Source organism: Danio rerio, chromosome 4 (genome assembly GCF_052040795.2).
Source record: "Danio rerio strain M-AB ecotype USA chromosome 4, GRCz13ab, whole genome shotgun sequence".
Taxonomy (NCBI): domain Eukaryota; kingdom Metazoa; phylum Chordata; class Actinopteri; order Cypriniformes; family Danionidae; genus Danio; species Danio rerio.
Window position 1 is genome coordinate 39,175,001 of NC_141024.2, and position 17,552 is coordinate 39,192,552.

Here is a 17,552-nt window from a genome sequence, read left to right on the forward strand (position 1 = left end):
CAGCGTTACAAGGTGAAATCAGGATTTAGCAGAATATTGTCACGGGTAGGGAAGGTATTACTGTTAACAGTGTCTAGTTCTAGTGGGGACTCCTCATCCGCCTGGCTAGCTCAGTCGATAGAGCATGAGACTCTTAATCTCTGCGTCCTGGGTTAGAGCCCCACATTGGGTGTTTCTGTTACCTCTCTTTCTCTCAGCAAACTATCATTAGGGTTCATATAGCAGACCTTTTGAGACAAAGTTCCGTCTTTCTACCACTGTAGGTCACCTTTCACTAAGTCTCTGTGGCGCAATCGGTTAGCGTGTTCGGCTGTTAACTGAAAGGTTGGTGGTTGAAGCCCACCCAGGGACGAATTAGGCATTTTGCTGCCTTGCAACTGCTAACACGTGCACTGGACATAGATCCTGGGCCACATTCTGTCCAGCGTTACAAGATGAAATCAGGATTTAGCAGAATATTGTCACGGGTAGGGAAGGTATTACTGTTAACAGTGTCTAGTTCTAGTGGGGATTCCTAATCAGCCTGGCTAGCTCAATCGGTAGAGCATGAGACTCTTAATCTCAGCGTCGTTGGTTAGAGCCCCACATTGGGCGTTTCTGTTACCTCTCTTTCTCTCAGCAAACTATCATTAGGGTTCATACAGCAGACCTTTTGAGACAAAGTTCCGGGTTTCTACCACTGTATGTCACTTTTCACTAAGTCTCTGTGGCGCAATCGGTTAGCGCGTTCGGCTGTTAACTGAAAGGTTGGTGGTACAAGCCCACCCAGGGACAGATCAAGCATTTTGCTGCCTTGTAACTGCTAACACGTGCACTGGACATAGATCCTGGGCCACATTCTGTCCAGCTTTACAAGATGAAATCAGGATTTGGCTGAACATTGTCACGGGTAGGGAAGGTATTACTGTTAACGGTTTCTGGTTCCTAAAAGAGCTTCTCATCAGCCCGGCTAGCTCAGTCGGTAGAGCATGAGACTCTTAATCTCAGCGTCGTGGGTTCGAGCCCCACGTTGGGTGTTCCTGTTACTTTTCTCTCTCTCTCCCAGCAAACTTACATAAGGTTCAGTGTAGCAGACTTTGAGACAAAGTTACGCGTTTCTACCACTGTAGGTGACTTTTCACTAAGTCTCTGTGGCGCAATCGGTTGGCCCGTTCGGCTGTTAACTGAAAGGTTGGTGGTTCAAGCCCACCCAGGGACGAATTAGGCATTTTGGTGCCTTGCAACTGCTAACACGTGCACTGGACATAGATCCTGGGCCACATTCTGTCCAGCGTTACAAGATGAAATCAGGATTTAGCAGAACATTGTCACGGGTAAGGAAGGTATTACTGTTAACAGTGTCTAGTTCCAGTGGGGACTCCTCATCTGCCTGGCTAGCTCAGTCGGTAGAGCATGAGACTCTTAATGTCAGGGTCGTGGGTTCGAGCCCCACGTTGGGTGTTTCTGTTATTTTCTCTCTCTATCTCAGCAAACTTACATTAGCGCTTTTATAGCAGACCTTTTGAGACAAAGTTCCGCGTTTCTACCACTGTAGGTGACCTTTCACTAAGTCTCTGTGGCGTAATCGGTTAGCGCGTTCGGCTGTTAACTGAAAGGTTGGTGGTTCAAGCCCACCCAGGGACGGATCAAGCATTTTGCTGCCTTGTAACTGCTAACACGTGCACTGGACATAGATCCTGGGCCACATTCTGTCCAGCGTTACAAGATGAAATCAGGATTTAGCAGAACATTGTCACGGGTAGGGAAGGTATTACTGTAAACGGTTTCTGGTTCCTAAAAGAGCTTCTCATCATCCCTGCTAGCTCAGTCGATAGAGCATGAGACTCTTAATCTCAGCGTCGTGGGTTAGAGCCCCACATTGGGCGTTTCTGTTACCTCTCTTTCTCTCAGCAAACTATCATTAGGGTTCATATAGCAGACCTTTTGAGACAAAGTTTCGCCTTTCTACCACTGTAGGTGACGCTTTACTAAGTCTCTGTGGCGCAATCGGTTTCATGTTAGTCTGTTAACTGAAAGGGTGGTGGTTCAAGCCCACCCAGCGACGAATTAGGCATTTTTCTGCCTTGCAACTGCTAAAACGTGCACTGGGCATATATCCTGGGCCACATTCTGTCCAGCGTTACAAGATGAAATCAGGATTTAGCAGAACATTGTCACGGGTAGGGAAGGTATTACTGTAAACATTTTTTAGATCTTAAAAGAGCTTCTCAACAGCCTGGCTAGCTCAGTCGGTAGAGCATGAGACTCTTAATCTCAGGGTCGTAGGTTCAAGCCCCGCGTTGGGCGTTCCTGTTACTTTTCTCTCTCTCTCCCAGCAAACTTACATAAGGTTTAATGTAGCAGACTTTGAGACAAAGTTACGCGTTTCTACCACTGTAGGTGACTTTTCACTAAGTCTCTGTGGCCAATCGGTTAGCGCGTTCGGCTGTTAACTGAAAGGTTGGTGGTTCAAGCCCACCCAGGGACGGATCAATCATTTTGCTGCCTTGCAACTGCTAACACGTGCACTGGACATAGATCCTGGGCCACATTCTGTCCAGCGTTACAAGATGAAATCAGGATTTAGCAGAATATTGTCACGGGTAGGGAAGGTATTACTGTTAACAGTGTCTAGTTCTAGTGGGGACTCCTCATCCGCCTGGCTAGCTCAGTCGATAGAGCATGAGACTCTTAATCTCTGCGTCCTGGGTTAGAGCCCCACATTGGGTGTTTCTGTTACCTCTCTTTCTCTCAGCAAACTATCATTAGGGTTCATATAGCAGACCTTTTGAGACAAAGTTCCGCCTTTCTACCACTGTAGGTCACCTTTCACTAAGTCTCTGTGGCGCAATCTGTTAGTGCGTTCGGCTGTTAACTGAAAGGTTGGTGGTTCAAGCCCACCCAGGGACAGATCAAGCATTTTGCTGCCTTGTAACTGCACTGGACATAGATCCTGGGCCACATTCTGTCCAGCTTTACAAGATGAAATCAGGATTTAGCAGAACATTGTCACGGGTAGGGAAGGTATTACTGTAAACATTTTTTAGATCTTAAAAGAGCTTCTCAACAGCCCGGCTAGCTCAGTCTGTAGAGCATGAGACTCTTAATCTCAGGGTCGTGGGTTCGAGCCCCACGTTGGGCGTTCCTGTTACCTTTCTCTCTCTCCCAGCAAACTTACATAAGGGTTAATGTAGCAGACTTTGAGACAAAGTTCCGCGTTTCTACCACTGTAGGTGACCTTTCACTAAGTCTCTGTAGCGCAATCGGTTAGCGTGTTCGGCTGTTAACTGAAAGGTTGGTGGTTGAAGCCCACCCAGGGACGAATTAGGCATTTTGCTGCCTTGCAACTGCTAACACGTGCACTGGACATAGATCCTGGGCCACATTCTGTCCAGCGTTACAAGATGAAATCAGGATTTAGCAGAACACTGTCACGGGTAAGGAAGGTATTACTGTTAACAGTGTCTAGTTCCAGTGAGGACTCCTCATCCGCCTGGCTAGCTCAGTCGATAGAGCATGAGACTCTTAATGTCAGGGTCGTGGGTTCGAGCCCCACGTTGGGTGTTTCTTTTATTTTCTCTCTCTATCTCAGCAAACTTACATTAGCGCTTGTATAGCAGACCTTTTGAGACAAAGTTCCGCGTTTCTACCACTGTAGGTGACCTTTCACTAAGTCTCTGTGGCGCAATCGGTTAGCGTGTTCGGCTGTTAACTGAAAGGTTGGTGGTCCAAGCCCACCCAGGGACGGATCAAGCATTTTGCTGCCTTGTAACTGCTAACACGTGCACTGGACATAGATCCTGGGCCACATTCTGTCCAGCGTTACAAGATGAAATCAGGATTTAGCAGAACATTGTCACGGGTAGGGAAGGTATTACTGTAAACGGTTTCTGGTTCCTAAAAGAGCTTCTCATCATCCCTGCTAGCTCAGTCGATAGAGCATGAGACTCTTAATCTCAGCGTCGTGGGTTAGAGCCCCACATTGGGCGTTTCTGTTACCTCTCTTTCTCTCAGCAAACTATCATTAGGGTTCATATAGCAGACCTTTTGAGACAAAGTTCCGCCTTTCTACCACTGTAGGTGACGTCTTACTAAGTCTCTGTGGCGCAATCGGTTTCATGTTAGTCTGTTAACTGAAAGGGTGGTGGTTCAAGCCCACCCAGCGACGAATTAGGCATTTTGCTGCCTTGCAACTGCTAAAACGTGCACTGGGCATATATCCTGGGCCACATTCTGGCCAGCGTTACAAGAACAAAAATCAAGATTAAGCAGAACATTTTCACGGGTAGGGAAGGTACTACTGAAATCGGTGTCTAGCTCTTGAAAAGGTTCGCAGCAGCCATGCTAGCTCAGTCGGTAGAGCATGACACTCTTAATGTCAGGGTCGTGGGTTCGAGCCCCATGTTGGGCGTTTCTGTTACTTTTCTCTCTCTCTCCCAGCAAACTTACATTAGGGTTCATGTAGCAGACTTTTTGAGACAAAGTTCCGCGTTTCTACCACTGTAGGTCACCTTTCACTAAGTCTCTGTGGCGCAATCAGTTAGCGCGTTCGGCTGTTAACTGAAAGGTTGGTGGTTGAAGTCCACCCAGGGACGAATTAGGCATTTTGCTGCCTTGCAACTGCTAACACGTGCACTGGACATAGATCCTGGGCCACATTCTGTCCAGCGTTACAAGATGAAATCAGGATTTAGCAGAAGATTGTCACAGGTAGGGAAGGTATTACTGTTAACAGTGTCTAGTTCTAGTGGGGACTCCTAATCAGCCTGGCTAGCTCAGTTGGTAGAGCATGAGACTCTTAATGTCAGGGTCGTGGGTTCGAGCCCCACGTTGGGCATTTCTGTTACTTTTCTCTCTCTCTCTCAGCAAACTTACATTAGGGTTCATATAGCAGACCTTTTGAGACAAAGTTCCGCGTTTCTACCACTGTAGGTGATTTTTCACTAAGTCTCTGTGGCACAATCGGTTAGCGCGTTCGGCTGTTAACTGAAAGGTTGGTGGTTCAAGCCCACCCAGGGACGGATCAATCATTTTGCTGCCTTGCAACTGCTAACACGTGCACTGGGCAAAGATCCTGGGCCACATTCTGTCCAGCGTTACAAGATTAAATCAGGATTTAGCAGAACATTGTCATGGGTAGGGAAGGTATCACTGTTAACATGTAGCAGACTTTGAGACAAAGTTCCGCGTTTCTACCACTGTAGGTGACCATTCCCTAAGTCTCTGTGGCAACATTTTGAAGCTGCAGGCCCCGAGACCCAACCGCATGCTCAGACCTGCTCGCTCAGACCAGCACTTCCAGACCTATCGTTTTCTCAGACAGTGCCACCTGCTGTTGGAAAAATTGCCTAACCTGAATTAATTGATTTATAAATTGTAAATTACACTATTTTTCTACTATAAAATATTGCACTATGATTGAATACATTATTATATAAAATATTAAACATACTAGATTATGATTTAATGCATTAAGTCTGTTGTATTTTAATTAACTGTATTTGTAAATAGATATTGTTCAGTTACTTAAATATTTTCAGTCATTTATTGTTTTTGTTGTTGTTTTTTGTTTTTAAATCATTAAGGATTTATCAAACTCTTTAGTATTGAGTTGAGGGAATGAACATTATCTTATTATTCACAGAATAAATGATAGTACTCGGAGTAATTTTCTCACATTAAACTTTATTTTTTTATAAATTTTCATGAGGTCCTACAAGTCATCGAGCTGTAAAAAATGCAGAGAAAAATTGTGAAAAACAATACTTGGATTAATAATGTATTTATTACATATAAAATAAAATAAAATGCTTTACATTCTTGTTGGGAAGATTTTTCATTTCTCGAGCAATTCTTCTGTTAAATTCCTCAACTTCACTAAAAAAAATAAGTGCTGTTGTCAGAAATTGTGTTTAACATAAAAACTTAACAGCTTTTGTACAAAAAAAAAATGTAAACATACCTTGTGTGATAAATGGGGCCCTGGAGGAAGACATCTTCAGCCTCCTGCCAAGACAAGCCTTGTAACTCGGAAATGCCATGAGTTATGGCCTGTACAAACATACAGATAAACCAATTAATAAAATAAAACACACACTGCAGAACATAAGCATGCTCATGTACATACATGTTTTGTGATTACCTCTGGGAGGAGACATCCACAAATTAACTCCACCTCATCATTGAAGGTCAGCTGTGTTTTGGTTTTATTAAGAATCCCTCTGATGTAGTCACAAATGATTGACTGGGACTGCTCATTCTCAATGTAGACAGGCACTTGAGAACGGGGTTTTAGTGGAAACCAATTTGACCTTTTCCCACCGAGTATATCCTTTGGGCCATAGAAGGAAATTATATTTCATATGTAAATGCACAAGTAATTAATTATATTTGGCAAATAATAGTTAAATTGTTACTTGACTATATTTAAGTCAACCATACTCAGAGTCTAGAGGAGTAATTTAAAGTGGAACCATCTATACCACCAAATGCTGCTCTGCTGATTTTGATGTGATAATCAAGTCCACTAATCTTTTGTCATTCCTTTCCCGATCTTGAACTGCTTGGTCATGTGCCGGAAGATTGGATGTGGTTTTTCTTTTCACCCTAAAAAGGGGCAGAATCTTTCCATCCAAGACACTTCTTGCCTCCTCAGTCCAGAAAGCAAATCTGTGCCTATAGCTTTTAATAACAAGACAAGAAAAAATCCATAGTAACTGTCCATAATAATAATCCACAATATAAATTTTTAATTTTACAGATTTACAAGAAAAATAAATAAATACTGACATACCCATCAATTTGAAATCGTTCCATGAGTAGAAGGCACCACCACTGACGGATGATAGGTATATCCATCTGAAAGAAAGACTGTTTAGTCTGACAGTTAACCAACATGTTTTTGTTAATACATGATGTTGGGTGTGCTTGCAATAACCATGCCCCTTTTTTTAAAAGATATGTTGCTTAGAAGAAAGCAAGATAATATACACTAAAATAGTTACATTTTAGCTATGATTAAAAAAAGCACCAACAAAATAAAGTTACATAAATAATAAAATAATACCTCCTGGAATTGAAACCCAATGCCACACACCATTGAGAGGGTGTTCTGAAAAGAGAGAAGCCACAGTCATTTACAATGTTTACAAAATCTTTAAATCAATTAACTCAATTTATATCTTACCATGAGTACAAAAACACCACAATCATTCCCTCTTGTCTGACGTGGCAAAGCCTAAAATAGGCAAAGCAAATCAATTTTATTTTAGAATAATGAACAAAAAATTTAATTGTTGTAAAAGCCAAATAATATATATTTTTTTGAATTGAATTGAATTGAATTTTATTTGACAGATTTTAGACAAACTGTACAAAAAGTATTCCATACACTTTGTTAAAAAAAAACTGTCGAGTATAAAAACACAATAAAGCCCTGGGCTTATTTCCATTGTGGTCCTCTGTTAAATTAAAACAATGTATGGCTTCATAATACTAATGAAGAATAAAACAAACAGTCGCCACAGCGGTACAAACAGCCAACCTATCCAGCACAATGTCCCTCCAGCCGCCAACCTATTCACACTCAAGTAACATAATTTAAAAGATCCTCATCCACCATGCAAAACTAATTATCCTCATCAAACAACCATCTTTTAATAGCTTTTTTGAACAACCTTAAATCTTTTATTTCCTTGATTGCTTTTGGTAGTTTGTTCCACATGATTGCACTTGTATATAAAAACATATTTTTCCCCACTAAACTTCTAAATTTAAATAAACAAATATTAAAATCCCAACTCCTAGTACTGTATGAATGCTGTTGCCTCACCATTTGAAAATAGTTCATCAAATAGCTAGGAACCACATTATTAAACATTTTACGTACCATTCCCAGTTTTAAAAAACACACTCTATTACTAACAGTTAACATACCTAATTTATTAAAAGACTCTTTGTGCAAATGTGCTCTAGGATGCATTTTTAAAATTATTCGTACTAATTTATTTTGTGCCTTTTGCAATTTCTCCTTCAAATTTTGTGAGCAGCTACTGTACCAAAATGACGTAGCATAATCAAAATGGGGTTGAATTAAAGCTCCTGCCAACAGTTGTAAAGAATGAACATCCAAAAGATCAGATTGCCTTGCTAAAAACCTAATTTTTCCACAAATCTTCGTAATAACTTTTTTTTGCCATAGCATCTCCTGATAATTTATTATCTATTAAGCAACCCAAATAGTTTATCACATTTTTTGACTGAATTTTCCAATCATTAATCTTAACTACCAAATTATCATCTTTTTTTAATTTCACTCTTGAAGCAAATAAAATAGCCTCTGTTTTACCCATGTGTAAAGAAAGTTTGTTGTCTAAAAACCAGTTGTAAACACTTTTTAACTGTGAACTCATAATTTCTTCCAGGGCCCTTTTGTCATGATGAGATACTAAAATTGCGGCATCATCAGCATAAAGATAGAGCTCCTCTGAACACGCTATTTTTAAATCATTAATATATAAAAGAAAAAATAATGGACCTAAAATACTTCCTTGAGGTACTCCACAGTTGATTGATAAGGGAGCAGATAATATACCCTTTATATCGACTCTCTGGTTTCTATCATGCAGATATGACTGAACCCACTTTAAAGACACTTTATCAAATCCAATTGCCTTTAATTTATATAGTAAAATTTGATGGTCCACAGTGTCAAAAGCCTTCTGAAGGTCCAGCAGCACCATTCCACAATAGTTGCCACCATCTACAGCTCTCCGTATTTTGTCTGTCATATGTAATATACATGTCTCGGTGGAATGCAATGCTCTAAAACCTGACTGTAACTCATACAAAATATGTTTTTTAGTAATGTAGTTGACTATCTGTTCGTGTACAATTTTTTCCAGAATTTTAGACATAACCCCTAAGATTGATACAGGTCTATAGTTAATCATATCTAACGTACTTCCTTTTTTATATAATGGTATAACTCTAGCACTTTTAAAATCACATGGTATTTTCCCTTGTTCAATAGATAAATTTAAAATATGTGACACCAAGGGGGCAATCACTTTAACAGAGTCTTTAAAAATTCTAGCAGGAATATTATCAACTCCAGGAGCCTTATTTAATTTTAACTCACTAATAATTTTTAAAACTTCACTTTCTGTAACAGGTCTCAGACTAAAAGAATCCGGCAAAATGTCCTGTTGTCTATAAAAAGAAAACACTCTATCTTCACTGTAAATATCAGGTTGCCCTGGAAGCTGACCACATAATTTTTTTGCTAACAATATAAAATACTGATTAAAAGATTCGGCAATATCCTTCGGATGAACTATTAATTTGTCTTCTACCTTTAAGTTAATTTTAGATGATTTCCTACTTTTAGCATTTGAATAACCTAAATTTCTCAGTACACCCCAAAGTTTTTTTGGATCAAATTTATTTTCATTGATCTTATCCTTAAAAAAAACCCTTAAAGTTGATTCCTCACTGGAAAATCATATCCAGTCTTTTCAGACCGAGTCCCATGATCCACTTGGTAAGCAATTTTCCTGTAAACAAAACATATTAGTAGTAATACTAACAATTACAGCTCACCTCAACTCTAGAACACCATGCATAAAAAAGGCTAGATGAACATAGCCAGAAATTCAAGAAACGGCTATAGGAACGTAGCCAAAAGTGACAGAACTATAATACACGGTTAGGAAATAAATAGAAATGGCTATAGGAACGTAGCCATATATCACATAAAGGCTGAAACGTCTTAGTTTATTGATAGACCTAAAAATTGCCCTGTATTCCTCATCTCCAAATCCTGATTCATGCTCTGCGTACAGAGAGTCTAAAAACACCATCTCTCTTTGAAGCGTCATCATTATCTACAATGTTAAAGGTGTAAAAATATTTCATTTGAACATTATTGCTTCTTCCAAGATTTTTCAGTGTTTTATTTTAGAAACACACACATTGCAATACCAATTAATGTATGCACTAGACATTTTAATATATTCTTACACAGACAACAAAGTGGTCTGGTCCATTGGCATTTGTCCATGCTGGAAAGGCTAACAGGTCTTTAAGTCTGCATCTTCCTAGAATTGATCAGGACAGTTATGTCGTTTAATTTAGGTTGTACTTCTCACACAGTAAATACAGTACATACACGCACCAGTAATCCAGTAACAATGTTGTTAGGAGTTTCTTTCCACACAGGGACAACATAAAAGTCCACAATGTATATGTCCTTGCCCTACATGAATAAAAAGAAACTGTTGACAATGACATGAACATTTTCACACAGTTTAGAAATTGTTTTTTTTTTAAAAATTTGGATCAAGTTAAAACAATCTATATAAATATTATGTTTTATAGTACATACAATTTGTCGAGCCATTTCACAAATAAGCTTCATGCAGGCGTTTCCAATCTGCAATAAATACTTTGATAAGTCAATGTTTTTAATAAAAAAAAAAGTTATAATAAAAAAACAGACTGCTTACATGGGAGTCCATGTCCCTCAACAATCCAAGGCTCCAAAATTCTTCTCGATTAAGGCACACTTGCCCATCCTTCACAATTATTTCACTGCCAGGGCGATTTCGGTCCAGCACATAATCAAGCTGTAATAATAATAACAATAAATATGTGTGTGTGTGTGTGTGTGTGCGTTTGTATGTAATGGTAATTGTTCACCAGTTTCTCTTGTAATGGATGCCAGTCCTTCTCCCAAGGCTTAGTAGGTTCCAAAAAATTCAGAAGAGTGGTAGGTTCACAAGCTGTTTTTTCTGTAATTGGTACTGATGATGGTACTGAATTTGTAAAGTCACAATATTTTCTGGCAGTGCTGTCAGTGGTCCTTAGAGTACATTAAAGCATCAAAATTCGAAAGTAACACATAATAATTAGAGAACAGAAACTTGACACTGAGCAACTGGAAAGAACAGTCAAATTACCAAGTGACATGTCCCTGCATTTCTCTGTGGAGGATGGATTTTCTATAAATACAAATATACACATAATTATAGTTATGGATATAGTGATGTATTTGTTACAAAGTAAGGGAAACATTACCTAACACAACCTGGCTGTGGTCATTCATGTGAATGTTTGTGTTGCATTCCTTTTTTATGTCATGAAGACGTTTCTCGTTTTTTCTGACAGTGTAATGGTGGATGATGTTTCGCATGAGGAAAACTTGTGTGGATGGCAATGCCATGTTCATAAAGTAGTTATTTTTCTTTAGCTTTAAAAAAAGCTGTTCTGCAGCCTGACTGTTAACTTTGCCAGCTAGTTGAGGCACAAGACGAAGCTTCCTCAGTGAATCACGAGGATCTTTTGTGTTGTCTTCGTGAAAGCGGTCATACAGAACATAGTGTTTTGCAGAACCAGTTATTGGATGACCATCCGGATCTGGACTTTGCTTTTTTGCAGTGAGCCATGGCAGAGTTACCTGTAATTTTCCTGATTTTGCTTTTGCAATATTTTCAGTGGTTGGTTCGAGTAACCTTCCCTCGAAAGGTGTGAAAGTTATGGGTTGCCTCAAATTTGTGTGGGTGGACAGTCCACGGGCAAAGTCATAAATAACAACATTAGGCAGTTGCTTCCAAGACAGAAGCATATCTGCAAAATCCCGTGGACTTTCTGCTCGCAGATTACATTTTATACTGTAAACTATGCCACAAGGACACATGATGACAGCCCAACCTCCTGGAACAGACATAAAAAGATAAGCAAATAGTTAAGAAAACATAATCAAATCCCATTAATGACATTGGTTATGACCATAGGTTATGATGGAGGGCAGTGGCATTAACCTTAACAAATTATACTTTTAAAAAATTTAAAGATGTAGTGCCTCAGAGATGTAAATACACTCCACCACACGGAAAGCAACAATAGGTGTCAGACGAGGCCACCTCCAACACCCCCCCAGAGCTGTACACCACCAGTCACTCCCCAATCAGTGCCAAGCAGAAAATAGGACCCATTATGTCTATGTGACTTTGTACATTTCTGATTTATTTGTAATATTTTAATGTGCAACATTGAGGTTTACCTGAAGCAGCCCAAATCTTTTCAAAAACCTTGTCATAGGCCTCCCTTGACCTCATCTCCTCCAAAAGTCGCAGGAGTAGATCTGTGCAAGAGCCTTTGGCATCTAAACCACACTCTTGACACAGTCTTCTTATCACTCCCACCTATCACATAAAACACACATGTTAAATGAAATGCCAACACGGACAAATAATACATATAATTAGCATTAAATATTTTACTTTCTGTTTTGAAAGTTCGTCCTTTAAGCGATCTTCAGAGACAGTTATTTCTGTTCGTTCTGCAGTTTTTGCTTTGTGCACTTTCTCAAATTCAGTGTTGAGAACAACATTCGCTATGCGAGTCTTACTCCCGATCCAGGGTGCCCAAAAGTTGTAACTAGGTGTAACACAAAATGGATTGTTTTTTTGACCTTTAGGACAAACAAACATGTTAGTACATCAGTGAATTTAGTTTGTACTCCTGAAAACACTTATGAAATTAAATAATGATGACATGCCATTCCTGATATAATAAATTTCCTTACTTGAAAAAAATCCTTGAGCAATTCGTTCTTCTGTCAGTGCCTTCCAAAACATATCTAAATCCACCTCTCCATTAAAATCTTGTGGAGGCTGTGAAAGATCACTCACTAAAGAAAATAAATACATACTATAAACTTACTAATAGTTTTACTAATAAGACTTACCTCTCTGCAGTAAAAAGGAAAGATACAGGTGACATGAAAGACACAGATGGATGGTCACCACAAGATACACATGAATACTTGTATTCATGGTCAGTTAGGGCCTCAAAATGCAGATAGCCGTGGAGAAGAATAATTGCTGAGGGGAACTGTACACCTGTAGTTACCTCCAAGTACTCCACTACTCTGCTCACTGCTGTATGCACCTATGATAAAGAAATCACAGTTAATCAGTACTTATATAGGCAAGGCAAGGCAAGTTTATTTATATAGCACATTTCATACACAATGGTAATTCAAAGTGCTTTACATAAACAAGAATAAAAGAGACAAGTATAAGAAAATAAAAACAAAGAATAAAAATGATTTAAAAAACAGTTAAAAACAGAAAACATAATAGTGTGAACTGTCTGACGTAGCACAGTGCTCATTCAGTAAAGGCACAGCTAAACAGATGTGTTTTAAGTCTTGATTTGAATGTGCCTAATGTTGCCTAACATAAAATCAACACTATGAAGAAATCCTATTGTTGTAAAAAATAATATATTGTATAACATATAATATATGTATTGTATAACGATTACCTGCAACAGGTTTCTTATGGTGAGGCAGAGAGAGAGTTCAAGGAGGACATGCTCATTGAAGTTATGCAAACCATTAGCCCACTCTTGGTAACGGTACACCATTCCACAGAAAGGACAGAATTTGGAGTAGGTTGAAATATCTGCAGATACAGAATGTAAAATAAATGGTTTAGTATCTTTTTCATAATTAAAATAAAATAAAAAATGTAAGTAACAATTATCCACCTTGGACAATTCCTGTAGTTGTAAGAATTTTCGCTTTACGTGTAATGCAGACAGGATCACTGAGCAATGTGCGGTCTGAGCAGTGGTAGCACATTGTCTCATCAGGGATTAGGTGTTTTGGAAATTCCTTATAATCTGAAGAAAGCCTCAAATGACTGGGAATAGTAGATGGTAGCTTTTTATTCATTAAGATGTATTCTACTATGCTCTTTACTTTAGCAATGTCCTTTGGAGGGTAATTCACACTTTCATCACTTTCCTCCATCGCTGCTGCCTGAAATTCTTCAGCGCTTTCAGTGCTCCGAACTTTTCGGAAGAGTTCAGGGTGAATTTGAAAGAGGTGCCACATAAGCACTCATTGAAAGACAGGAATATGTTTGCATATGTCATCATTATTATAATAACTAATTCTCAGGGCTATTGTGTTTAAAGAGGGTTTCCGTGGAGTCTTAAAATGCCTTAAATTTTAAAATCAAAATTTCAGGCCTTAAAAAGTCTTACATTTACTGAAATATTGTGCTGTAGGTCTTACATCTTTTATAAACAAGTCTTCGTTTTTCCTTTGGTCTTAAATTAAGGTTCATGTTTTTCTACCCAATCTGGCCCAAACCCACACAATCACCATCAATCAATCTCATTGTTTTTTACCCAGACATTAATCAGTAATCTCAGTACCTTAAAACCGTGATATTTTTATTCAAGCTTATCATACTGTCAGAATCTTATACTGGCCCATGCCTAATGCTGCTTGATGTTGCAAAGTCATATTTTCTTATTTTCTTATTTTTCTTTGTATGTATAGTCATGAACATGTATAGCCGTTTATTATTCCATGTCATTTCTCCAATAGGCAACTAAATTGTAAGTTTTAAATCAATAGCATATGAGATCAGGTCACTATGACATGATTGAGAATTTTTGTATGTTGCTGTTTGTCGTTGTACTACACTTATTCTGAGAGCTGATGCTAAGTATTCTTAGGAATTTTCACACTTGAAATTGTTAACCCTGGGTCATTCTAACCCTGGATAAACAGAATCCTGGGTTACCTGTAAATACGTTTCACACTGCTCATGCTATGTCTGGGGTTATAAAATAATCCTGGATGTTCATTAACAGACATTACACATTCGCAAACCCCAAGTTAACATTATTATTTGTATATTTACGTTGTCACTGTCCCCGATTGGACAAAAAGCAGATAACCTTTTTTTATATGGCATTTCTGCATCTTGTTGTGTATAAAATGTCATCATGTAGGTCTTCAGCTAAGCCTCAGGATATACGCAAAGGCAAGAAAACAAAGACAAAAATACAAATGAATGAAAACAAGTAGCAAAGTTTGTCAACTTCTCATCACTCCAGTTTACAGCAAACATGGCATTAAGCATTTGCACAAGTTCATTCATTCATTTTCCTTCGGCTTAGTCCCTTTATTCATCAGGGGTCGCCACAGTGGAATGAACCACCAACTTATCAAGCATATGTTTTAAACAGCGGATACCTGTCCAGCTGCAAAATAGTACCGGGAAACATTTGCATAAGTTATATACAATAATGCAAACTCACTAATATAAGCTGAATTATGCGCACTTGCTATGAACTTGCAGGATTTGTGTCAATCAGATTTTCCAAGAAAGAGATGCACATGAGGAAACACAACATGAGTAATCTAGAGCGAGTGCATTTGATCATTTGCATTTAAAGCCACAGGCACAAAAAGAGCTTGGTTTTCCTCTGACCTCCAAAATGAAATATTCTGCAAGGTGTATGATCTGATTTTGAGCTGAAACCTCAGACATATTCTGGAAACACTAAAGACTTACTTTACATCTTGTAAAAAAGGTTCATAATAGAAACCCTTTAAAGGTATTTCTGACACAGAAATGAAAATAGCCTCACCATTTACTTTCCATTGTGTGGTTTTAAACCTTGATGAGTTTCTTGATTCTGTTGAACACAAAATAAGATATTGTGATAAAAACGCTGGCTTACTTTGTGTTCCAGAAAAAAAGGAAATGTTCAAAACCACATGATGGAGAGTAAATGATAAGCTCATTTTAGTATTTAGGGTAAACATTGATTTCATGCTTGCCAATTTAAGCCTTCATACTAAAGTTCACTTTTTTTGGTTCTTTTTTAAAGACCTGATGGTGCTGAAAGAAGAGACACATCAATAGAATGAATTGGAAGAGAAACAACAAGAAATAACGACTGATGAAAAACCCACACTGACTAAAAAGACTTCATCATGCGGAAGACCTCAGAAATCCAAGTCTAGGTGTAATTTCAGCTGTAAACAGAGTAGAAAGAGTTTCTGTCAAAAGCCAAACCTTGATGTTCACACTAGAAAGAAACCTTACACCTGCAAACAGTGTGGAAAAAGCTTCTATAATACAGGAAACTTAAAAGTGCACATAAGAATTCACACTGGAGAAAGGCCGTACACATGCCAACAGTGTGGAAAAAGCTTCTATTCTACAGGAAACTTGGCAGTGCACATGAGAATTCACACTGGAGAGAGGCTCTACTCTTGCCCTCAGTGTGGAAAGAGTTGTAAGCAAAATGGCAACCTTGAAGTTCACATGAGAACTCACACTGGAGAGAGAAGCTTTATTTACACGCAGTGTGGGAAAGGTTTTTCTCAAAAACAAAACCTTACCATCCACATGAGGATTCACACTGGAGAGAAACCTGACACATGCACAGAGTGTGGTAAAAGGTTCCCACATAAAGGCTCACTCAAACACCACATGATAAGTCACACCAGACAGAAGCCGTTTGCATGTGTTCATTGTGGAAAGAGCTTCACAACCAAAGCTAGCCTCATGAACCACATGAATGGTCACACTGGAACCACATGTGATCATTGTGGAAAGAGTCTCACATGCAAAGACTCCATAAAGCAACACATGAAGATTCACTCAGGCGAGCGTTTTCGATGCAGTGAGTGTGGAAAGGTCTTTAAATATAAAAGAAGCCTCATCAATCACATGAAGCTTCACAATGGAGAGCAAAAATGAGGCCTTGTCCAGCGGAGCTTAAGGCTCTCACCCGGGATAGCATGGGATAGCATCTCGGGACAAGTGTGAACTCTTGAATACATCTCAAGTTACTGGAATGAAACCCTTTGAACCTGAAGATTTAAACTCAATAACTGAAGAAGGGTGAAGATGTGCCAGGTTGTTAGAGTTTCTACAGGGCTGCAATAAAGCAAAATAACTCTATATGTGTTTCAAGTTATTATGAACTGAGAACCAAATTTGTGCACATTGCACACTGCAATCAAATGGTCGGCTCTGAAAAGAGAATTAGAAAGATTAGGGAGGACAAAATGTTTGGGGAGATGCAGAGAACACTGTCCTACACCCTTAGATTGTGTTTTTGATCATTCACATTGTTTGATTGTCACTCTCTTGAACAAACACCGATTGCCTCCAATTTTAAGCTTTTGTCTGCAGTTTCACAAAACTTGTTGGTGAATAAAAATCCACCTAAACTCTTGCGGTGTGAACTTGCAATGACAGTGAGAGACTGATGCAGACTCCAAAAATTCTGATCAGACTACACAATACCATTTGCCAGTTACCACAGATGAGATTTGTGTCAGATTATGAGATTTTGACTTGATCAAATCTTGATGTGTTGTGGGTAACAAATGAAGACTTTGGTTTCAAAACACTACACATTTATTTTGATTGACGGATCTGAGAAAAGAAACAAGTTTTCGTCATGAAGACAATTAAACTTTCTGTAGACAACTGGTTGCCTTTAAATATATGTTCATGTGAAAACTCCCACATTACTACAAATAAATCAGTGCTTGGTAAACACAGTGTTGCTATTGTGAATGAGAACATGAGTGATTTGTTAGCTTACATGCTAATTCCAGGACTCAACACTACTGAAGCACTTCAGCTATCTGTTAATTCCAACTATTATTCATATGCAATACATATTGTGCTGCTCGTGCACTGATAGATTATAATGTGTGCTGTCTGCAAGTGGTGTGTGAAGGG

At 38.8% G+C, this 17,552-nt stretch overlaps 2 protein-coding genes, 1 long non-coding RNA gene and 1 pseudogene across 6 annotated transcripts in view; 3 read left to right on the forward strand and 1 right to left on the reverse strand.

The window, feature by feature from the left end:
- The window catches only part of LOC148680369 (uncharacterized), a 48,576-nt pseudogene extending 31,212 nt beyond the window's left edge, over positions 1-17,364 (forward strand). Inside the window, exon 4 of the transcript XR_015942553.1 lies at positions 15,679-17,364. The product of XR_015942553.1 is annotated as an uncharacterized LOC148680369 (transcript). The remainder of the gene's footprint in view (positions 1-15,678) is intronic.
- LOC148680332 (uncharacterized) overlaps positions 1-17,552 on the forward strand; it is a 406,127-nt gene that overhangs the window by 261,229 nt on the left and 127,346 nt on the right. The window lies entirely within an intron of this gene.
- Positions 1-17,552, forward strand: part of LOC148680346 (uncharacterized) — a 209,191-nt gene that overhangs the window by 176,888 nt on the left and 14,751 nt on the right. The gene's annotated exons all lie outside the window — the stretch shown is intronic.
- On the reverse strand, positions 5,652-15,715 carry LOC148680382 (PWWP domain-containing DNA repair factor 3B-like). 3 transcript variants are annotated; one of them, XM_088650499.1, is made up of 22 exons: positions 13,534-15,715; positions 13,309-13,448; positions 12,728-12,930; positions 12,566-12,653; positions 12,261-12,451; positions 12,041-12,182; positions 11,056-11,691; positions 10,938-10,979; positions 10,485-10,840; positions 10,364-10,411; positions 10,154-10,234; positions 10,000-10,076; positions 9,766-9,863; positions 9,473-9,533; positions 7,166-7,216; positions 7,046-7,090; positions 6,773-6,837; positions 6,462-6,660; positions 6,122-6,310; positions 5,942-6,030; positions 5,796-5,856; positions 5,652-5,707 (listed from the first exon to the last, which is right to left on the reverse strand). In XM_088650499.1, the coding sequence occupies exons 13-22, from the start codon at positions 9,858-9,860 to the stop codon at positions 5,693-5,695; spliced, it is 870 nt and encodes a 289-aa protein (XP_088506625.1). In that variant the 5' UTR covers positions 9,861-9,863; positions 10,000-10,076; positions 10,154-10,234; positions 10,364-10,411; positions 10,485-10,840; positions 10,938-10,979; positions 11,056-11,691; positions 12,041-12,182; positions 12,261-12,451; positions 12,566-12,653; positions 12,728-12,930; positions 13,309-13,448; positions 13,534-15,715; the 3' UTR covers positions 5,652-5,692. The 3 variants fall into 3 exon arrangements, with proteins under 3 accessions (XP_088506625.1, XP_088506627.1, XP_088506626.1); XM_088650501.1 differs by lacking the exon at positions 9,766-9,863; XM_088650500.1 differs by lacking the exons at positions 12,566-12,653; positions 12,728-12,930; positions 13,309-13,448; positions 13,534-15,715 and having other exon boundaries at positions 10,485-10,604; positions 10,678-10,840; positions 12,261-12,489.

Excerpts from the sequence above, each read along its gene's own strand:
- LOC148680382 (XM_088650499.1), bottom strand. The coding sequence starts at position 9,860 with ATGATGACGCTTCAAAGAGAGATGGTGTTTTTAGACTCTCTGTACGCA. Across the intron at positions 6,311-6,461 it reads CAGCAGAGCAGCATTTGGTG|GATATACTCGGTGGGAAAAG; the intron begins GTATAGATGGTT and ends TATGGCCCAAAG. Across the intron at positions 5,857-5,941 it reads GGCCCCATTTATCACACAAG|TGAAGTTGAGGAATTTAACA; the intron begins GTATGTTTACAT and ends TATTTTTTTTAG.